General features: G+C 48.1%; 1 protein-coding gene across 1 annotated transcript in view; it reads left to right on the top strand.

The window, feature by feature from the left end:
* Positions 1 to 17,311, top strand: part of MGARP (mitochondria localized glutamic acid rich protein) — an 89,616-nt gene that overhangs the window by 28,144 nt on the left and 44,161 nt on the right. Inside the window, exons 5-7 of the mRNA XM_069743964.1 lie at positions 6,047 to 6,237; positions 6,985 to 7,009; positions 10,968 to 10,981. Coding sequence (XP_069600065.1) covers positions 6,047 to 6,237; positions 6,985 to 7,009; positions 10,968 to 10,981 — 230 coding nt within the window. The remainder of the gene's footprint in view (positions 1 to 6,046; positions 6,238 to 6,984; positions 7,010 to 10,967; positions 10,982 to 17,311) is intronic.

The following is a 17,311-nucleotide window of genomic DNA, read 5'->3' as shown; positions in this document are numbered from 1 at the left end:
ATGGCTGCTTTGGTTATATCTGATTACATTAGTCAGTAGGATCTTTTCTAGACATAAGTTTTCTGTATTTATGCTGTTATATTATTTTTTTGTGTTTTGTTCTCCTACTGCTTTTGCACCAAACTGGAGTCTCTGGTAGCCAGTGTCAGGGTGTATACGATGGAGGAGGAGCTAACTTTTTTTCACGTTTACTTAGTGTCAGCCTCCTGGCGGCAGAAGCATACACCCACAGTCCTGTGTCCCCCAATGAGCGTCTCGGAGAAAAGGATTTTACGGTGAGTAACACAAAAATCCCTATTTCATTTACATTGATAATTTTTATGTTTTATTGTTCTTAACACATTCCACTATGTAATGAATAAAGATTTGCAAATGAAATCTTTCATTCAGTGATATCTAGGATGTGGTATTTTAGTGTTCCCTTTATTTTATTGAGCAGTGTACTTTGGTTCATAAGAAGTGAGTGCAATGAACCTCAGTGACAGCGATGATCAACATCCTCGTGCTTAGTGGTCTCTATTACAAGAGACTTGTTGCACGTTTTTCAGCGCATCAGTAGTTTGTGTGGTGCTTGCGGTTATCTCCTGCCAAATTGCTTCTTTTGTTATCAATGTATAGCTACAGATTGGACGAGTGTGCCTGCATTGTGAGACAAGCCTGTCTATGAGCGGCCAAGAAAGGTTATGTTTGCCTGTACAAAGTCACTGCCTGTCACTGTCGTTCAAGAATTTAATCAAGAGAAAAGGATTTGTTATTGTCCGTGGTTTCAGACCTTCATTAATGAAAAAGAAAACATGTTGGATTATACGTGGTACACTGATGAAGCCTAGTTTCCCCTATGTGGCTACGTCAATTCGCAAAACACCTGTATTTAGGCAGCTGACAACCCGCTTGCGCTTCATCCTGAAAAATGACAAGGTAATCTCCAAGGGACTGTGGCCACCAAGATCGCCTGATTTATCACTGTCTAATTTTTTCCTTTGTGGCCATTTGAAAGTTCGGGTGTACAGTAACAAGCCATGAACATTACAGGCGCCCTGAGAAAACATGCAGTGAGAAATTCAGGCTATAACTCCAGACATCCTGCAGCATACATTCAACAATATGGAATGACACATGCTTGGATGCGAGTAGTGGACATTTTCAACACCTGCTTTAACCCCTTTACCCCCAAGGGTGGTTTGCACGTTATGGACTGGGCCAATTTTTACAATTCTGACCACTGTCCCTTTATGAGGTTATAACTCTGGAACGCTTCAACAGATCCCGGTGATTCTGACATTGTTTTCTCGTGACATATTGTACTTCATGATAGTGGTAAAATTTCTTTGATATTACCTGCGTTTATTTGTGAAAAAAACGGAAATTTGGCGAAAATTTTGAAAATTTCGCAATTTTCCAACTTTGAATTTTATGCAATTAAATCACAGAGATATGTCACACAAAATACTTAATAAGTAACATTTCCCACATGTCTACTTTACATCAGCACAATTTTGGAACCAAAATTTTTTTTTGTTAGGGAGTTTTAAGGGTTAAAAGTTGACCAGCAATTTCTCATTTTTACAACACCATTTTATTTTAGGGACCACATCTCATTTGAAGTCATTTTGAGGGGTCTATATGATAGAAAATACCCAAGTGTGACACCATTCTAAAAGCTGCACCCCTCAAGGTTCTCAAAACCACATTCAAGAAGTTTATTAACCCTTCAGGTGCTTCACAGGAATTTTTGGAATGTTTAAATAAAAATTAACATTTAACTTTTTTTCACAAAAAATTTACTTCAGCTCCAATTTGTTTTATTTTACCAAGGGTAACAGGAGAAAATGGACCCCAAAAGTTGTTGTCCAATTTGTCCTGAGTACGCTGATACCCCATATGTTGGGGTAAACTCCTGTTTGGGCACACGGGAGAGCTCGGAAGGGAAGGAGCACTGTTTTACTTTTTCAATGCAGAATTGGATGGAATTGAGATCGGTCGCCATGTCGCGTTTGGAGATCCCCCTGATGTGCCTAAACAGTGGAAACCCCCCAATTATAACTGAAACCCTAATCCAAACACACCCCTAACCCTAATCCCAACGGTAACCCTAACCACTCCTCTAACCCAGACACACCCCTAATCCCAATCGCAAATGTAATCCAAACCCTAACCCTAACTTTAGCCCCAACCCTAACTGTAGCCTTAACCCTAACCCTAGCCCTTACCCTAACCCTAGCCCCAACCCTAACCCTAGTCCCAACCCTAGCCCTAACCCTAGCCCCAACCCTAACCCTAGTCCCAACCCTAGCCCTAACCCTAGCCCTAAACCTAGCCCTAACCCTAGCCCTAACCCTAGCCCCAACCCTAACCCTAGCCCTAACCCTAACCCTAGTCCCAACCCTAGCCCTAACCCTAGCCCTAACCCTAGCCCTAATCCTAGCCCTAACCCTAGCCCTAACCCTAGCCCTAACCCTAATGGGAAAATGGAAATAAATACATTTTTTTCATTTACTTTTATAGCGGGTTTTTTAGCGGATTTTTATGATTGGCAGCTGTCACACACTGAAAGACGCTTTTTATTGCAAAAAATATTTTTTGCGTTACCATATTTTGAGAGCTATAATTTTTCCATATTTGAGTCCACAGAGTCATGTGAGGTCTTGTTTTTTGCGGGACGAGTTGACGTTTTTATTGGTAACATTTTCGGGCACGTGACATTTTTTGATCGCTTTTTATTCCGATTTTTGTGAGGCAGAATGACCAAAAACCAGCTATACATGAATTTCTTTTGGGGGAGGCGTTTATACCGTTCCGCGTTTGGTAAAATTGATAAAGCAGTTTTAATCTTCGGTTCAGTACGATTACAGCGACACCTCATTTATATCATTTTTTTTGGCGCTTTTATACGATAAAAACTATTTTATAGAAAAAAATAATTATTTTTGCATTGCTTTATTCTGAGGACTATAACTTTTTTATTTTTTTGCTGTTGCTGTATGGTGGCTCGTTTTTTGCGGGACAAGATGACGCTTTCAGCGGTACCATGGTTATTTATATCCGTCTTTTTGATCGCGTGTTATTCCACTTTTTGTTTGGCGGTATGATAATAAAGCGTTGTTTTTTGCCTCGTTTTTTTTTTTTTCTTACGATGTTTACTGAAGGGGTTAACTAGTGGGCCAGTTTTATAGGTCGGGTCGTTACGGACGTGGCGATACTAAATATGTGTACTTTTATTGTTTTGTTTTTTTTTATTTAGATAAAGAAATGTATTTATGGGAATAATATATATTTTTTTTTTTTCATTATTTAGGATTTTTTTTTTTTTTACACACTTGGAATTTTTTTTTTTTACTTTTTTACTTTGTCCCAGGGGGGGACAATACAGATCGGTGATCTGCCAGTTTGGACAGCACTCTGACAGATCACCGATCTGTCTGAGAGCAGTGCAGCGTTACCAAGTGCCTGCTCTGAGCAGGCACTTGGTAAGCCACCTCCCTCCCTGCAGGACCCGGATCCGCGGCCATTTTGGATCCGGGACTTACTGCAGGGAGGGAGGTAGGAGACCCCCGGAGCAACGCGATCACATTGCGTTGCTGCGGGGGTCTCAGGGAAGCCCCCAGGGAGCCCCCTCCCTGCGCGATGCTTCCCTGCACCGCCGGCACATCGCGATCATCTTTGATCGCGGTGTGCCGGGGGTTAATGTGCCGGGGGCGGTCCGTGACCGCTCCTGGCACATAGTGCCGGATGTCAGCTGCGATAAGCAGCTGACACCCGGCCGCGATCGGCGGCGCTCCCCCCGTGAGCGCGGCCGATCGCGCTGGACGTAATATTCCGTCCTTGGGAATTAAGGCCCACCCCACATGGACGGAATATTACGTCCAATGGCAGAAAGGGGTTAAAACATTAAATTCTCATGACAGAGAAATTCTCATGTACAGTCCAAATTTCAGAATGATACATCTTCTCTTTTAGATGTTACAACGAGTTTTCTGGGTAAAGTAGCGAGTCAATCACTACATAAACAGGCCACCATCCTATGGCTGGCGCACCACCAGAGCATGGCAGAAATCATGGCAAAGATCCTGAATTAAGAAAAAAACATTGACGGAGAGTGTAGCTTCTAACTAACTTAGATCGGATATGAGTAGAACAAATAATATGTGAAATATTGATAAACTATAATTTGGGAGCCTGCCATGTGAGCTCCTCACAGAATGTGACAAAGATCTGATCAGATTTAATTATATATCTATAATTAATATAGTGAGAATGAATAGAATGGTATGAGACTAGTGACAAGTAATTAGCCCCAAAAGTAATGCGAGTGTGAAATAGTATAAAATACATGTGGTAAATAGTAGCACATTCACATTGAATAGCCTCCCAGGACTGCGTTGACCATTGGAACAACTGACCTTGTCATCTACGTGTCATCTGTTGCGGAGTGGCTTTTGATAGTTTCACAATGGATCCAACGGAGCATCTTGACTTCTGGAAAGACACAGATATGAACAGAGCTGTAGATTGGATTGTAAGGTGCCACATCAGATAGAGCTTTTGATATGGCTGTGGGTATGTCTGAAGCATACTGCACCCTCTCACGAGACATCTGTAGAACAATTATTCCATAGGTACACTTGATGCCTGACCTTTTGAGTAGGCCATTATCTCACAGGAATAACCTCTATAGCATAACTGCAGATCTAGCTGTCCATTGGACTAGAGTACAAAAAACCCGATATGGTCTCATCATGTAGCCATCATAACTTCCATCTGTCCTCTTCTTGCTAACATACAACTTTAAATTACCAAGAAATGCCATAAGTAAAAATGGGTACTTCATGATCAGACTGCACAGGGTTCATTGTAGTCTGTTACTATGGAAATGGATCGGTCTCCATAGAAGCTGTACACACAGTATCATATTTTTTATGAATTTTCATTGCATTACAAGATTCACTTGACCATACTTAGTCACTGGATTTCCCGTCTTCCGAGTCCCTGCTGATCGGCTGTAATCTATGGGAAACTCATAGCGATACCTTACAATACATTATGCACAGTTTTCTATTTTAAGGTGTTGTCCACTACTCTGATAATGAACTATAATAAGGACAGGTCTTCAATATCAGATTAGTTGGGATCCAACAACTGGATCCCCATGAGCAGCTTCTATAGCACCGATAGCTGCCGAATATAAACCGTGTATGAAGCTATTGGCGAGAACTGCAGCTCCACTCTTATTGTGCCGTCCAGGTCCATGTTATGTGTGTTAACGATTTTGAAGACAGATTCACTGTTTGCAATAGCGTTTCAGCTCTGGCAAATAAATTAGAATCCAAGACCAGTGACCAACCTTGACAACCTCAGATTTCCCTAATAGATTATTTAAAAATGCAATTTCTCATGTCTACAGTCGGAAGTAGAGAAGGGTGCAGTGCACATTACTTCTGAGCCTTTACAGGTGTTATACGCCCAGAAGATTTCCTGTCGCCCATAAGGGTCCCATCGTCATATTCTACATCACATGAAATACTTTCTTGTTTTTCAGGTTTGATTTTTTTTTTAAGTAGCCCTCTTAATAGGAAAGTACCTGGTGCACTTTCTTATATAGATTATTAAAAAAATTGCCAATGGCATTACTGAATTGCAGAATGATTACCTCTATAGTTTCAGGTACATAGCCCTTTTTTCTTTTACTGACAAGTAAAGTGAATGCATTGGGAATGGTTTAATAATAAATTGGATTAAATAAATCCCAAGGTAATAGGGAATATTATAATATTATTTGCAGTGTGACCAAATAGTGCTCATTGCTTATGTCCATAATCTGTTCAGCTAGAATGGCCCTAGAATCACCATTGTTATGACGAATGCTGCCGTAGTGTCATTCTTGCAGCAACCAAAGGTATAAAGTAGAGAAACCATCCAAGCCCTATGCATACACAACCCAGCACGAGTATGCGTACCATTTCTTCATTTTGCATAAGTGCACGTGAGTGCCTCTTTATAAATTGTCTGATCTTGGAGCCGTGTCATCTTTACTCGCCTCCTTTGAAAGGTGATAAAGTGGAAGCCAATGCAGTGCCTGAAACCATTAAAGAAGCTGTAGAAGCAGGCATTGAGGAAGTTGCTGCAGAAGAGGTCTCTGAGCAGGAGACAGCCCCTGCCGCAGCTCTGGAGCAGGAGTCAGCCCCCGCCGCAGCTCTGGAGCAGGAGTCGGCCCCCGACGCAGCTCTGGAGCAGGAGTCGGCCCCCGACGCAGCTCTGGAGCAGGAGTCGGCCCCCGACGCAGCACTGGAGCAGGAGTCGGCCCCCGCCGCAGCTCTGGAGCAGGAGTCGGCTCCCGACGCAGCTCTGGAGCAGGAGTCGGCTCCCGACGCAGCTCTGGAGCAGGAGTCGGCTCCCGACGCAGCTCTGGAGCAGGAGTCGGCCCCCGCCGCAGCTCTGGAGCAGGAGTCGGCCCCCGCCGTAGCTCTGGAGCAGGAGGCAGCCCCCGACGCAGCTCTGGAGCAGGAGTCAGCCCCCGACGCAGCTGTGGAGCAGGAGTCAGCCCCCGACGCAGCTGTGGAGCAGGAGTCAGCCCCCACCGCAGCTCTGGAGCAGGAGTCAACCCCCAACTCAGCTATGGAGCAGGAGTCAGCCCCCGACCCGGCTCTGGAGCAGGAGTCAGCCCCAGACCCGGCTCTGGAGCAGGAGTCGGCCCCTAACTCAGCTATGGAGCAGGAGTCGGCCCCTGCTGCAGCTCTGGAGCAGGAGTCGGCACCAGACCCGGCTCTGGAGCAGGAGTCAGCCCCCGACACAGCTCTGGAGCAGGAGTCAGCCCCCGACCCGGCTCTGGAGCAGGAGTCAGCCCCCGACCCGGCTCTGGAGCAGGAGTCAGCCCCCGCCGCAGCTCTAGAGCAAGAGTCAGCAACTGTGGAGCAAGAGACAACCACCTTCCCAACTGTGGAACAAGAGCAAGCAGGAGATGAAGTTACATCAGCACCAACAGAACAGGAGCCAGCGCCAGGTACAGAACAAGGTTAAAGCAAACATTTCTGCAATAATGTGTTTTTCTTTATCGCCTCTCATTGGGGGACACAGGAACCATGGGGTGTATGCTGCTGCCACTAGGAGGCTGACACTATGCAAATAAAAAAGTTAGCTCCTCCTCTGCAGTGTACACCCCACCGACTGGCATTATACTCTTCAGTTTAGCTTAGTGTCAGTAGGAGGTGGACACGGGTCTTTCATTAGACCCTTATCTACCTCAATGTGCGTCGTTTCTTTTCAGGTTTTTCCGGAGGGATACAGGGTGAGCAGTCACACCTGTAGTCCCACAAGCGGACTATGAGTACGGCGTGTACTGCCACCCCGTATCCTCATAGATCCCTCTCCAGGACCAAGATCCTAGCACACAAGCGTGCTCAGAAGTCCGGTCCTGGCTCCGTCCCCCACCCACTCGCCCACCAGAGCCTGTCGGTTGCGGAGACGAGGACGTCCATCAGCTCCCTGGACGTCTCATACCCTTCCTGTCAGGTTAGTTTTGGCGTGGGATGTTTTAGGTGAGTATTTTCCCCAGTCCCATCCCACATCTTTTATAGGGGGGGGTCTTGTTAGGGGCTCCCAGCCTCCTTTCATACCTGTCAACACCATGATGCGTCCATACAGTGACGCGGCCGGGATTGTTGTGTCGCGCTGCGACATCCGTAGGTGCGCTTTCTTCCCCCACAGCACCTCTTCCCCCAATTCAGATACGGGGGCCCTCTGCCTTCTTTCCGGCGCTGGGCCCTTACAGGCTGCTGCGCCGTTCTTCTGTATGCCTGCACGTTGGGCTGCCATACGTTCCCCCCTGCGGCGCACCACTCGGTGCTGCGGCTCTTCATGGGGCACCATCCACAGAGCGGCAGCCCTGCAGGCTGTCGCGCTGCTTCTCCCTGCGGCGCTCTGCTCTGGCGCCGCGGGAGGTCTTTCTCTGGGCGCCCCTCAGCGGCGCAGCCTGGTGGGCGACCGCGCCGCTAGCTGTCTCTTAGGGCGCTCTATTCCGGCGCCTTGGCTCCTTTCCTCGGCCGCCGGCCCCTAATTTAGGCCCCGGCTTCTGTCGGGGCCTACTTCCGGTTTTCGGGCCCCTCACTTCCGGCTCTGCGGGCGGGCTTTTTCCCGCCCGACTTACTGTGCCCTGCCTACCGGCGCGCCCCTGCGTCTGGCTCCGCCCCCTTCCTCCTGGGACACTCGTCTGGTGTGAGCACCGCTTTGTACCGGCAGCAGCACCAGCCCTCGCAAGCGCACCCGCACCTTCGTACGCATCCTCTGTGGGCAGCTCTATCTGCGCTGAATTCAGCTCCTCAGGGCACTTCATCGACAAGTGGGACATCTCCCAGGACCGGGTCCGTGAGTAGCTGCACTGCAGACTGACACCCCCCTCTGCCCACTGTCCCCTAACCCACTGGCATCTTCAGGGTCCCTCAAAATGTCTACCTCTAAAGGGGGCCGCTCTCGCCCCCCTACTTCTTCTTCATCTACTGCCTTAGTCACGTACTTTGCATGTTCGTCCTGTAACAGCAAACTTCCCTCAGGTCAGTCCTCCCCGCTGTGTCAGTCCTGCAGCAACCCAATTGTTCCCACCGCCCAGGATCCCCCGGCTGTTCCGCCCGAGAGTGATCCCCCCATCCCAGGCTGGGCCGCCTCTCTGTCACAATCGGTGGCCGATTTAACACGGGTATCTCAAACCCTAGTGTCCGCGCTGGATCGGTTACCCCTGCAGACACCTGCAGTGGCCAGCGGGTCGCAGGAACCGCCGCCCGAGCCCTCCTTGATAAGCCACAAAAGGTCCAGACAGGAACGTCGGTCTGAGTCCTCTTCGCGCTCCATCTCGCCGCTCGGCCCTCCCCTGCGGTTGGTGTCCCACCGATCCTCCTCCCCTGAGTCAGGCGAGGCATTATCTGATGCGCTCTCGGAGGATATTTCGGAGCTGGATCCTAACCAAATCGCCACCATGAGTGAGACAGTCCAGAACCTCATTGGGGCAATAAACCAAACCTGTGGCATCAAGGATCCCTCTACGGAACTCGCAGATCAGGCGGTTTCGTTTAGACGGGCCAAACCACCTTCTAAATTTTTCGCTCCTCATCCGGAATTCGAGGAAATCTTGTCCAGAGAGAGAGAGAATCCAACCAGACGTTTTCAGAGGGGAAAACGCCTGGGGGTGTTATATCCGTTTTCACCAGAACTTACCGCCAATTGGACGGTCTCTCCCTCGGTGGATCCCCCTGTTTCCAGGCTGTCCACCAACACGGTGCTTCCACTGTCCGGCGGAGCGTCTCTGAAGGATTCTAACGACAGAGTTATAGAATCCTTCGCGAAATCTGCCTTTGAAGCGGCTTCAGCAGCGCTATGCCCAGCCTTTGCTTCCACCTGGGCTTCAAAATCCATCTCAAAATGGGCCAAGGATCTACGGCGAGGTATCCTTGACGGGGCACCTCCTGCGCAATTGGCGGAACTTGCCAACCAGATTTCCCACGCTGGTGAATACCTGGTTTCCGCCTCCCTGGATGTCGCGTCTTGTGCGGCTCAGGCTTCCAGCAATGCCGTTGCCATCCGCCGGACCGTTTGGCTCAAGGCCTGGCAGGCGGACTTGTCCTCCAAAAAGTCCCTCACTAGTCTGCCCTTCCAGGGCTCTCGTCTCTTTGGTTCCCAGCTGGACCAAATCATTAAGGACGCCACCGGGGGTACAAGTTCTCTTCTCCCCCAGGCTAAACCTCGTCGCCCTCCTCCTAGACGACAGTTTCGCTCTTTTCAGCCTTTTCGTCGCTTCGCTGCGTCGAACTCCTTTTCCCAGCAGCAACAGAGGCCACAGGCACGTCAAGAGAGGAAGGCGGTGTCCTTCAGGCCCACTCCGTCCTGGCATCCTCGCTTTTCCCAGGGTAGATCGTCCAGGACTGGAAGATCCACCTCCGCATGACTCTTGGCAAGACTCCAGCCCAACTCCCAGGTTGGGGGGCCGTCTTCTCCGTTTCAGGGACGTCTGGATTTCCGCAGTGGAGGATGCATGGGTCAGGGAAGTTGTATCCTCGGGATACAAGATAGAGTTCGCCTCCCGACCCAGGGATCGTTTCTTCCAATCCTGTCCTCCAAAAGATCCCGCTCTGGTTCCGGGCTTCTTCGCAGCCATCGCTTCTCTGCTCAAATCCGGGGTAATCGTTCCCGTCCCAGAAAAGGAACGGTACACGGGCTTCTACTCGAACCTCTTTGTGGTACCGAAAAAAGACGGCAAGGTTCGTCCCATTCTGGACCTCAAATTGCTGAACAGGAGGGTTCACCTGAGACACTTCAGGATGGAATCCCTTCGTTCAGTAATTGCTTCCATGGAGGCTCAGGAATTTCTATGCTCTATAGATATCCAGGACGCCTACCTACATGTTCCGATATTTCCCGGACATCACCGTTTCCTGCGCTTCGCAGTGCAACAAGATCATTTTCAGTTCGTCGCCCTGCCGTTCGGCCTCGCAACCGCGCCAAGGGTGTTCACGAAAATCATGGCGGCACTGAGGGCCATCTTGAGAGTCAGAGGCTTGGTCCTGTTTCCATACCTCGACGACATCCTCATCAAGGCTCCGTCCTTTGCTCAGGCCCACGAAAGCCTGTCCATAGTTCTCGACACGTTATCCCGTTTCGGGTGGCTGGTCAACCGGAAGAAGTCCTGCCTTATTCCTTCTCAGCGCATCATCTTTCTGGGCATGCTTTTCGACACTCATCAGTCCAGAGTCTTCCTTCCCAAGGACAAGAGATCCACCCTTTGTCGGGACATACGCTTGCTCCAGGGTCCTCGGCCTCCCTCCCTCCGATCGGCCATGAAGGTTCTGGGGAGGATGGTAGCTACCTTGGAAGCGATTCCCTTCGCACAATTCCATTCTCGACCCCTTCAGCAAGCCATTCTGTCTCAGTGGGACAGGTCGGTCTTCTCCCTGGATCGGCCGATCAGACTCTCCTTTCGGGTCAAGCGGTCTCTCAACTGGTGGCTGACGTCACCTCTCATCTCCCAGGGCAGGTCCTTCCTTCCGGTTCACTGGCAGGTGGTGACAACGGACGCCAGCCTGATCGGCTGGGATGCGGTTTTTCGCCACCTGACGGTTCAGGGCCGTTGGTCGCCGCAGGAGTCTTCTCTGCCGATCAACGTCCTCGAAATTCGGGCCATCTTTCTGTCCCTCCGCCATTGGGAAAGGATCCTCAGGGGCCTTCCAGTCCGGGTCCAGACGGACAACGCCACGGCTGTGGCATATGTCAACCATCAGGGGGGGACTCGGAGCTCCTTGGCCCTTGCCGAGGTATCCAAGATCCTCCTTTGGGCAGAGGCAACGGTTCCGGTGATATCCGCGGTGCATATCCCCGGCGTGGAAAACTGGGCCGCAGACTTCCTCAGCCGCGAGGGTCTCGCGGCAGGGGAATGGTCCTTGCATCCGGAGGTCTTCCATCAGATTTGTCTTCGATGGGGAACTCCGGATGTGGATGTCACGGCGTCTCGAATCAACAGGAAGGTTCCGCAGTTCGTCTCCAGGTCCCGCGATCCTCTCGCAGTGGGCGTCGATGCTCTGGCCATTCCCTGGTCACAGTTCGAGCTGCCCTACCTGTTCCCACCCCTTCCATTACTTCCCAAACTTTTGAAGAAGATCAAAGCGGAAGGGGTGCCGGTCATTCTGATCGCCCCGGATTGGCCCAGGAGAGCTTGGTTCGCGGAGCTCGTCAACCTTCTCGCGGACACTCCCTGGCGCCTTCCAGACAGGCCCGATCTGCTGTCCCAGGGTCCGATCTGCCACCCGAATTCTCGGTCGCTCAGTTTAACGGCGTGGCTGTTGAGACCGCGGTTCTAAGAGCGTCCGGCCTTTCGGACCGGGTGATTCACACCATGATTCAGGCTCGGAAGCCTTCTCCTTCCAGGATTTACTACCGCACCTGGAAGGCCTACTTCCGTTGGTGCGAGTCCAACCGCGTTCCGCCTATGGTTTTTTCCCTGCCTTCTCTTTTGGCCTTCCTTCAGGCAGGGCTGGATTCGGGCCTGGCTCTTAGTTCCCTGAAGGGTCAGGTCTCGGCGCTTTCCATCCTCTTTCAGAAGACCTTGGCCTCTCGGCCACAGGTTAGGACCTTCTTTCAGGGGGTAGCCCATGCCGTCCCGCCGTACAGGGCCCCTGTGGAGGCATGGGACCTAAACCTGGTACTGGACGTTTTAAAGGTTTCTCCCTTTGAACCTCTTAGGGAGATTCCTTTATCAGTTTTATCTTGGAAGGTGGCTTTTCTTGTGGCCATCACGTCCATTCGCCGCGTTTCCGAGCTGGCGGCACTGTCTTGCCGCCCTCCGTTTTTGGTCATTCACCAGGACAAGGTGGTCTTCCGACCCCCACCTTCTTTTCTTCCTAAGGTGGTTTCCACCTTCCACCTCAACGAGGACATCGTTCTACCTTCCTTTTGTCCAGCTCCGACTCATCCTCTGGAGCGATCGTTGAACAAGCTAGACCTCGTCAGGGCAGTGAGGATTTATCTGGACAGAACGTCCTCTTTCCGGAAGACGGATTCCTTTTTCGTCATTCCTGATGGCACGCGCAGAGGCCAGCCGGCTTCTAAAGCGACTATTGCTCGATGGATCAGAATGGCAATTTTGGAGGCTTACCGGGTCAAGAACAGAGTGCCCCCTCCTGGGATTAAGGCTCACTCTACCCGGGCAGTCGGCGCCTCCTGGGCGGTGCACCACAGGGCTTCCGCCCTACAGCTTTGCAAAGCGGCAACTTGGTCTTCCATCCACATGTTCGCCAAATTTTACAAGGTCCATACCTATGCATCGGCGGACGCCAGCCTAGGCAGAAGGATCCTGCAGGCGGCAGTGGTGAGTCCTCTGACCCGATGGAAGTCTGTTTTTCCCGCCCTTGGGACTGCTTTGGGACGTCCCATGGTTCCTGTGTCCCCCAATGAGAGGCGATAAAGAAAACAGGATTTTTGGTTGCTTACCGTAAAATCTGTTTCTTGAAGCCTCCATTGAGGGACACAGCTCCCTCCCAATGTTTTCTGTTGTTATCTGTTCTATGACTGTTCTCACGTTACAGTTCTCAAGTTTGTGTTTATGGTTTTTCAACCTTGTTTCATTATCTCCTACTGCTTTCTCACTAACTGAAAAGTATAATGCCAGTCGGTGGGGTGTACACTGCAGAGGAGGAGCTAACTTTTTTATTTGCATAGTGTCAGCCTCCTAGTGGCAGCAGCATACACCCCATGGTTCCTGTGTCCCCCAATGGAGGCTTCAAGAAACAGATTTTATGGTAAGCAACCAAAAATCCTGTTTTAATCAGGTTCCGATATGAAAAATTACTACAATGTAGATGCAGATTACAGTAGTATATTTAGAAAGTAAGGCACATTCAAAGTCTGCATTTTTTGTAAGCATAAATTATACCTATAAAGTGTAGAAATGCTGACAGCCTCGATTTCTATTGATTTTAGTTAAAATTTATTGGCAAATGTATATACCAAAATGATGCTATAGGTAGGCCAATATATTTTTCTTATAGCAAGCATTATGTCTAATTAACTGTTAAAAGAGTAGAATGCAGTAACATATATAAATATTTAGAATTGAGAGTCCTCAGTTCTAAATATTTTTCTATCCACTGGCTAACACGGTACCAAGATATATTTCTTTCCTGTAACATATATATACAGTTATATGAAAAAGTTTGGGCACCCCTATTAATCTTAAGCTTAACGTTTTATAAAAATTGTTGTTTTTTTTTGCAACAGCTATTTCAGTTTCATATATCTAATAACTGTTGGACACAGTAATGTTTCTGCCTTGAAATGAGGTTTATTGTACTAGCAGAAAATGTGCAATCTGCATTCAAACAAAATTTGGCAGGTGCATAAGTATGGGCACCCCACCAGAAAAGTGACATTAAAATTTAGTAGATCCTCCTTTTGCAAAAATAGCAGCCTCTAGTCGCTTCCTGTAGCTTTTAATGAGTTCCTGGATCCTGGATGAAGGTATTTTTGACCATTCCTCTTTACAAAACAATTCCAGTTCAGTTAAGTTTGATGGTCGCCGAGCATGGACAGCCCTCTTCAAATGATCCCACAGATGTTCAATGATATTCAGGTCTGGGGACTGGGATGGCCATTCCAGAACAGTGTAATTGTTCCTCTGCATGAATGCCTGAGTAGATTTGGAGCGGTGTTTTGGATCATTGTCTTGCTGAAAGATCCATCCCCTGCGTAACTTCAACTTTGTCACTGATTCATGAACATTATTGTCAAGAATCTGCTGATACTGAGAGGAATCCATGCGTCCCTCAACTTTAACAAGATTCCCGGTGCTGGCATTGGCCACACAGCCCCAAAGTATGATGGAACCTCCACCAAATTTTACTGTGGGTAGCAAGTGTTTTTCTTGGAATGCTGTGTTTTTCGGCCGCCATGCATAACGCCTTTTTATATGACCAAACAACTCAATCTTGGTATCATCAGTCCACAGGACCTTCTTCCTAAAAGAAATTGGCTTCTCCAAATGTGCTTTTGCATACCTCAGCCGACTCTGGTTGTGGCGTGCTTGCAGAAACGGCTTCTTTTGCATCACTCTCCCATACAGCTTCTCCTTGTGCAAAGTGCGTTCTATAGTTGACCGATGCACAGTGACACCATCTGCAGCAAGTTGATGCTGCAGCTCTCTGGAGGTGGTCTGAGGATTGTCCTTGACTGATCTCACCATTCTTCTCTGCCTTTCTGATGTTTTTCTTGGCCTGCCACTTCTGGCCTTAACAAGAACTGTACCTGTGTTCTTCCATTTCCTTACTATGTTCCTCACAGTGGAAATTGAAAGGTTAAATCTCTGAGACAGCTTTTTGTATCCTTCCCCTGAACAACTATGTTGAATAATCTTTGTTTTCAGATCATTAGACAGTTGTTTTGAGGAGCCCATGATGCCACTCTTCAGAAGAGATTCAAACAGGAGAACAACTTGCAAGTAGCCACTTTAAGTAGCTTTTCTCATGATTGCATACACCTGGCTATGAAGTTCAAAGCTCAATGAGGTTAGAAAACCAAAAAAAAGTGTTTTAGTAAGTCAGTAAAACATAGGTAGGAGTATTTAAAACAAGAAAATGGTAAGGGTGCCCATACTTATGCACCTGTCAAATTTTGCTTGAATGCAGATTGCACATTTTCTGTTAGTGCAATAAACCTCATTTCAAAATTAATAGGGGTGCCCAAACTTTTTCATATAACTGTATATTAGGATGCATTCACAATGAGTGGTGTTGTGTCGCCGGATGCATAGTTACACAGGTTTCCTGAATAATTCCTGTATAAACTGCTCCATTTCATGCAGCAAAAAGAAGCCACACCAACGTATAACAACTGGACAAATGCCAAAATTACACGTGGTTTCCATAGATATGTAAGATACAGCATTAAACACTCACCGTAAGGCACCATTCACATGGTCAGTAAGTGTAAGCCAAAACCAGGAGTGGGTGATAAATACAGAAGTGGTGACGTGCTTCTATTATACTTTGAAGTAAGTGGTGACGTGCTTCTATTATACTTTTTCTCAGATTGTTGCACTCCTGCTTTTGGCTTACAAATACTGAGGTAAAATACTGACCAAAAACTGAGCGTGTGAACGAAGTTCAATACTATACTGGGTAAGAAAGTAAAAATGTCCTTTTTAAAAAAGTAAATTACAACTTAAAGAGAACTTGTCACTAGAAAAAATGCTATTAACCTGCAGATACGCGGTTAATCGCGGGTTAACAGCGTTAATAACCTGCCCGGCGCCAGCACTTACCCAAACACTGTGGGGAGAAAAAGAACTCTATTCTTCCCGGCAGCGGTTCCATTTCAGTCACTGGGGCAGTGCCAGCACGAGTTCAGTAACATGGGCGACTATAAATGTGCCCCTGGCCCTGACACTCCCTCTGCATTGGGTCCAGCTGTCAGTCAGTGCCGGGGGCACGGTTACAGCGCCGCTCTGTATTCTCAGCGGTGACCAAAACCGGAATGCTAGCGGGGAGAATACAGTTCACTTTCACCCAGCAGCATTCAGGTAAATGCAGGCCCAGGGCAGGTTAATAACGCTGTTAACCTGCAGATTAACCCCATATCTGCAGGTTAATATAGCTTTTTCTGGTGACAGGTTCCCTATTGTGCTATATAAGTCAGTTCTTACAAAGCTCCCTGATACCAATTGTTTATCATATTTTGCACTTATCTTAGGCTGCCGTCACACTAGCAGTATTTGGTCAGTATTTTACATCAGTATTTGTAAGCCAAAACCAGGAGTGGGTGATAAATACAGAAGTGGTGACGTGTTTCTATTATACTTTTCCTCTGATTGCTCCACTCCTGGTTTTGGCTTACAAATACTGATGTAAAATTCTGACCAAATACTGCTAGTGTGACGGCAGCCTTATACATGGGTTACTTACAGCCACACAGTTCAGCCTTCTATTTTTTCTCTTCATCCCTCATGTTGATTCCCAGATTTCATCCTGCAGTGTATTGCTCTATGCTCTGCTGTCAGTCCAATGATGTGTCAATACAACATTAAAAGGTCAGCTAAAGTCAGTAGTATCTCTATTTGCTGTGGCAACAGTATGATATTCTTCTCTATATATTTGAAAGAAGCTTAAATATTAAGTTTACTATCAGGAGGTTGAATTGTCATCATCCTCATAACTGTGTGACAGGCACCGTCTACTCATCATCAGTAACTGTGATAGGAGCTCCTCACTATCCACTGTAGAAAACTTCTGCAATACAGTACATGCAATGTCTTCGGCTGGTTTCTCACTTGTGTAGGGCAGAACTGTGGAGGGCTGCGTAGCTCCTCCGTTAAGCCCCGCCCACTGCCACACCTCTTCCATTCAGCTCCGCCTACGTCTGCGTCGTTTTGACGCTGTGCCGAACGCAATATGATGCATTTTGTTGCAGTCGGCACAGCGTCAAAACGACACATGCGGAGGCATCAGCATACATTAGCATGGCCTGCGTACCCAATGTTAAAGATAGGTACGTAGGACGCATGCCTCTGTAGGCAGAGCTGAATGGGAGATGTGCGACAGTGGGCGGGGCTAAACGGAGGAACTATGCAGCCCTCCGCAACTCTGCCCAATGCAAGTGTGAAACCAGCCTTCATACAGGCAGTTTTAGTAACAAAGATGGTTGTCCCAGCTTCAGAGAACAAAAATCTACAGAGAAAATAAGATAAATGACATAAGGGTATCAAAAACATATATAGCAACAGAAAGATTACCCCTTTTAAAATTAGTAAATCTTAATTAGATGACCTGGTTAAAAACACCCAAATAAC

Source organism: Ranitomeya imitator, chromosome 1 (assembly GCF_032444005.1).
Source record: "Ranitomeya imitator isolate aRanImi1 chromosome 1, aRanImi1.pri, whole genome shotgun sequence".
In the NCBI taxonomy this organism is placed as follows: domain Eukaryota; kingdom Metazoa; phylum Chordata; class Amphibia; order Anura; family Dendrobatidae; genus Ranitomeya; species Ranitomeya imitator.
Note: the sequence above shows the minus strand (reverse complement) of the source record. Positions and strands in the feature narration are given on the sequence as shown.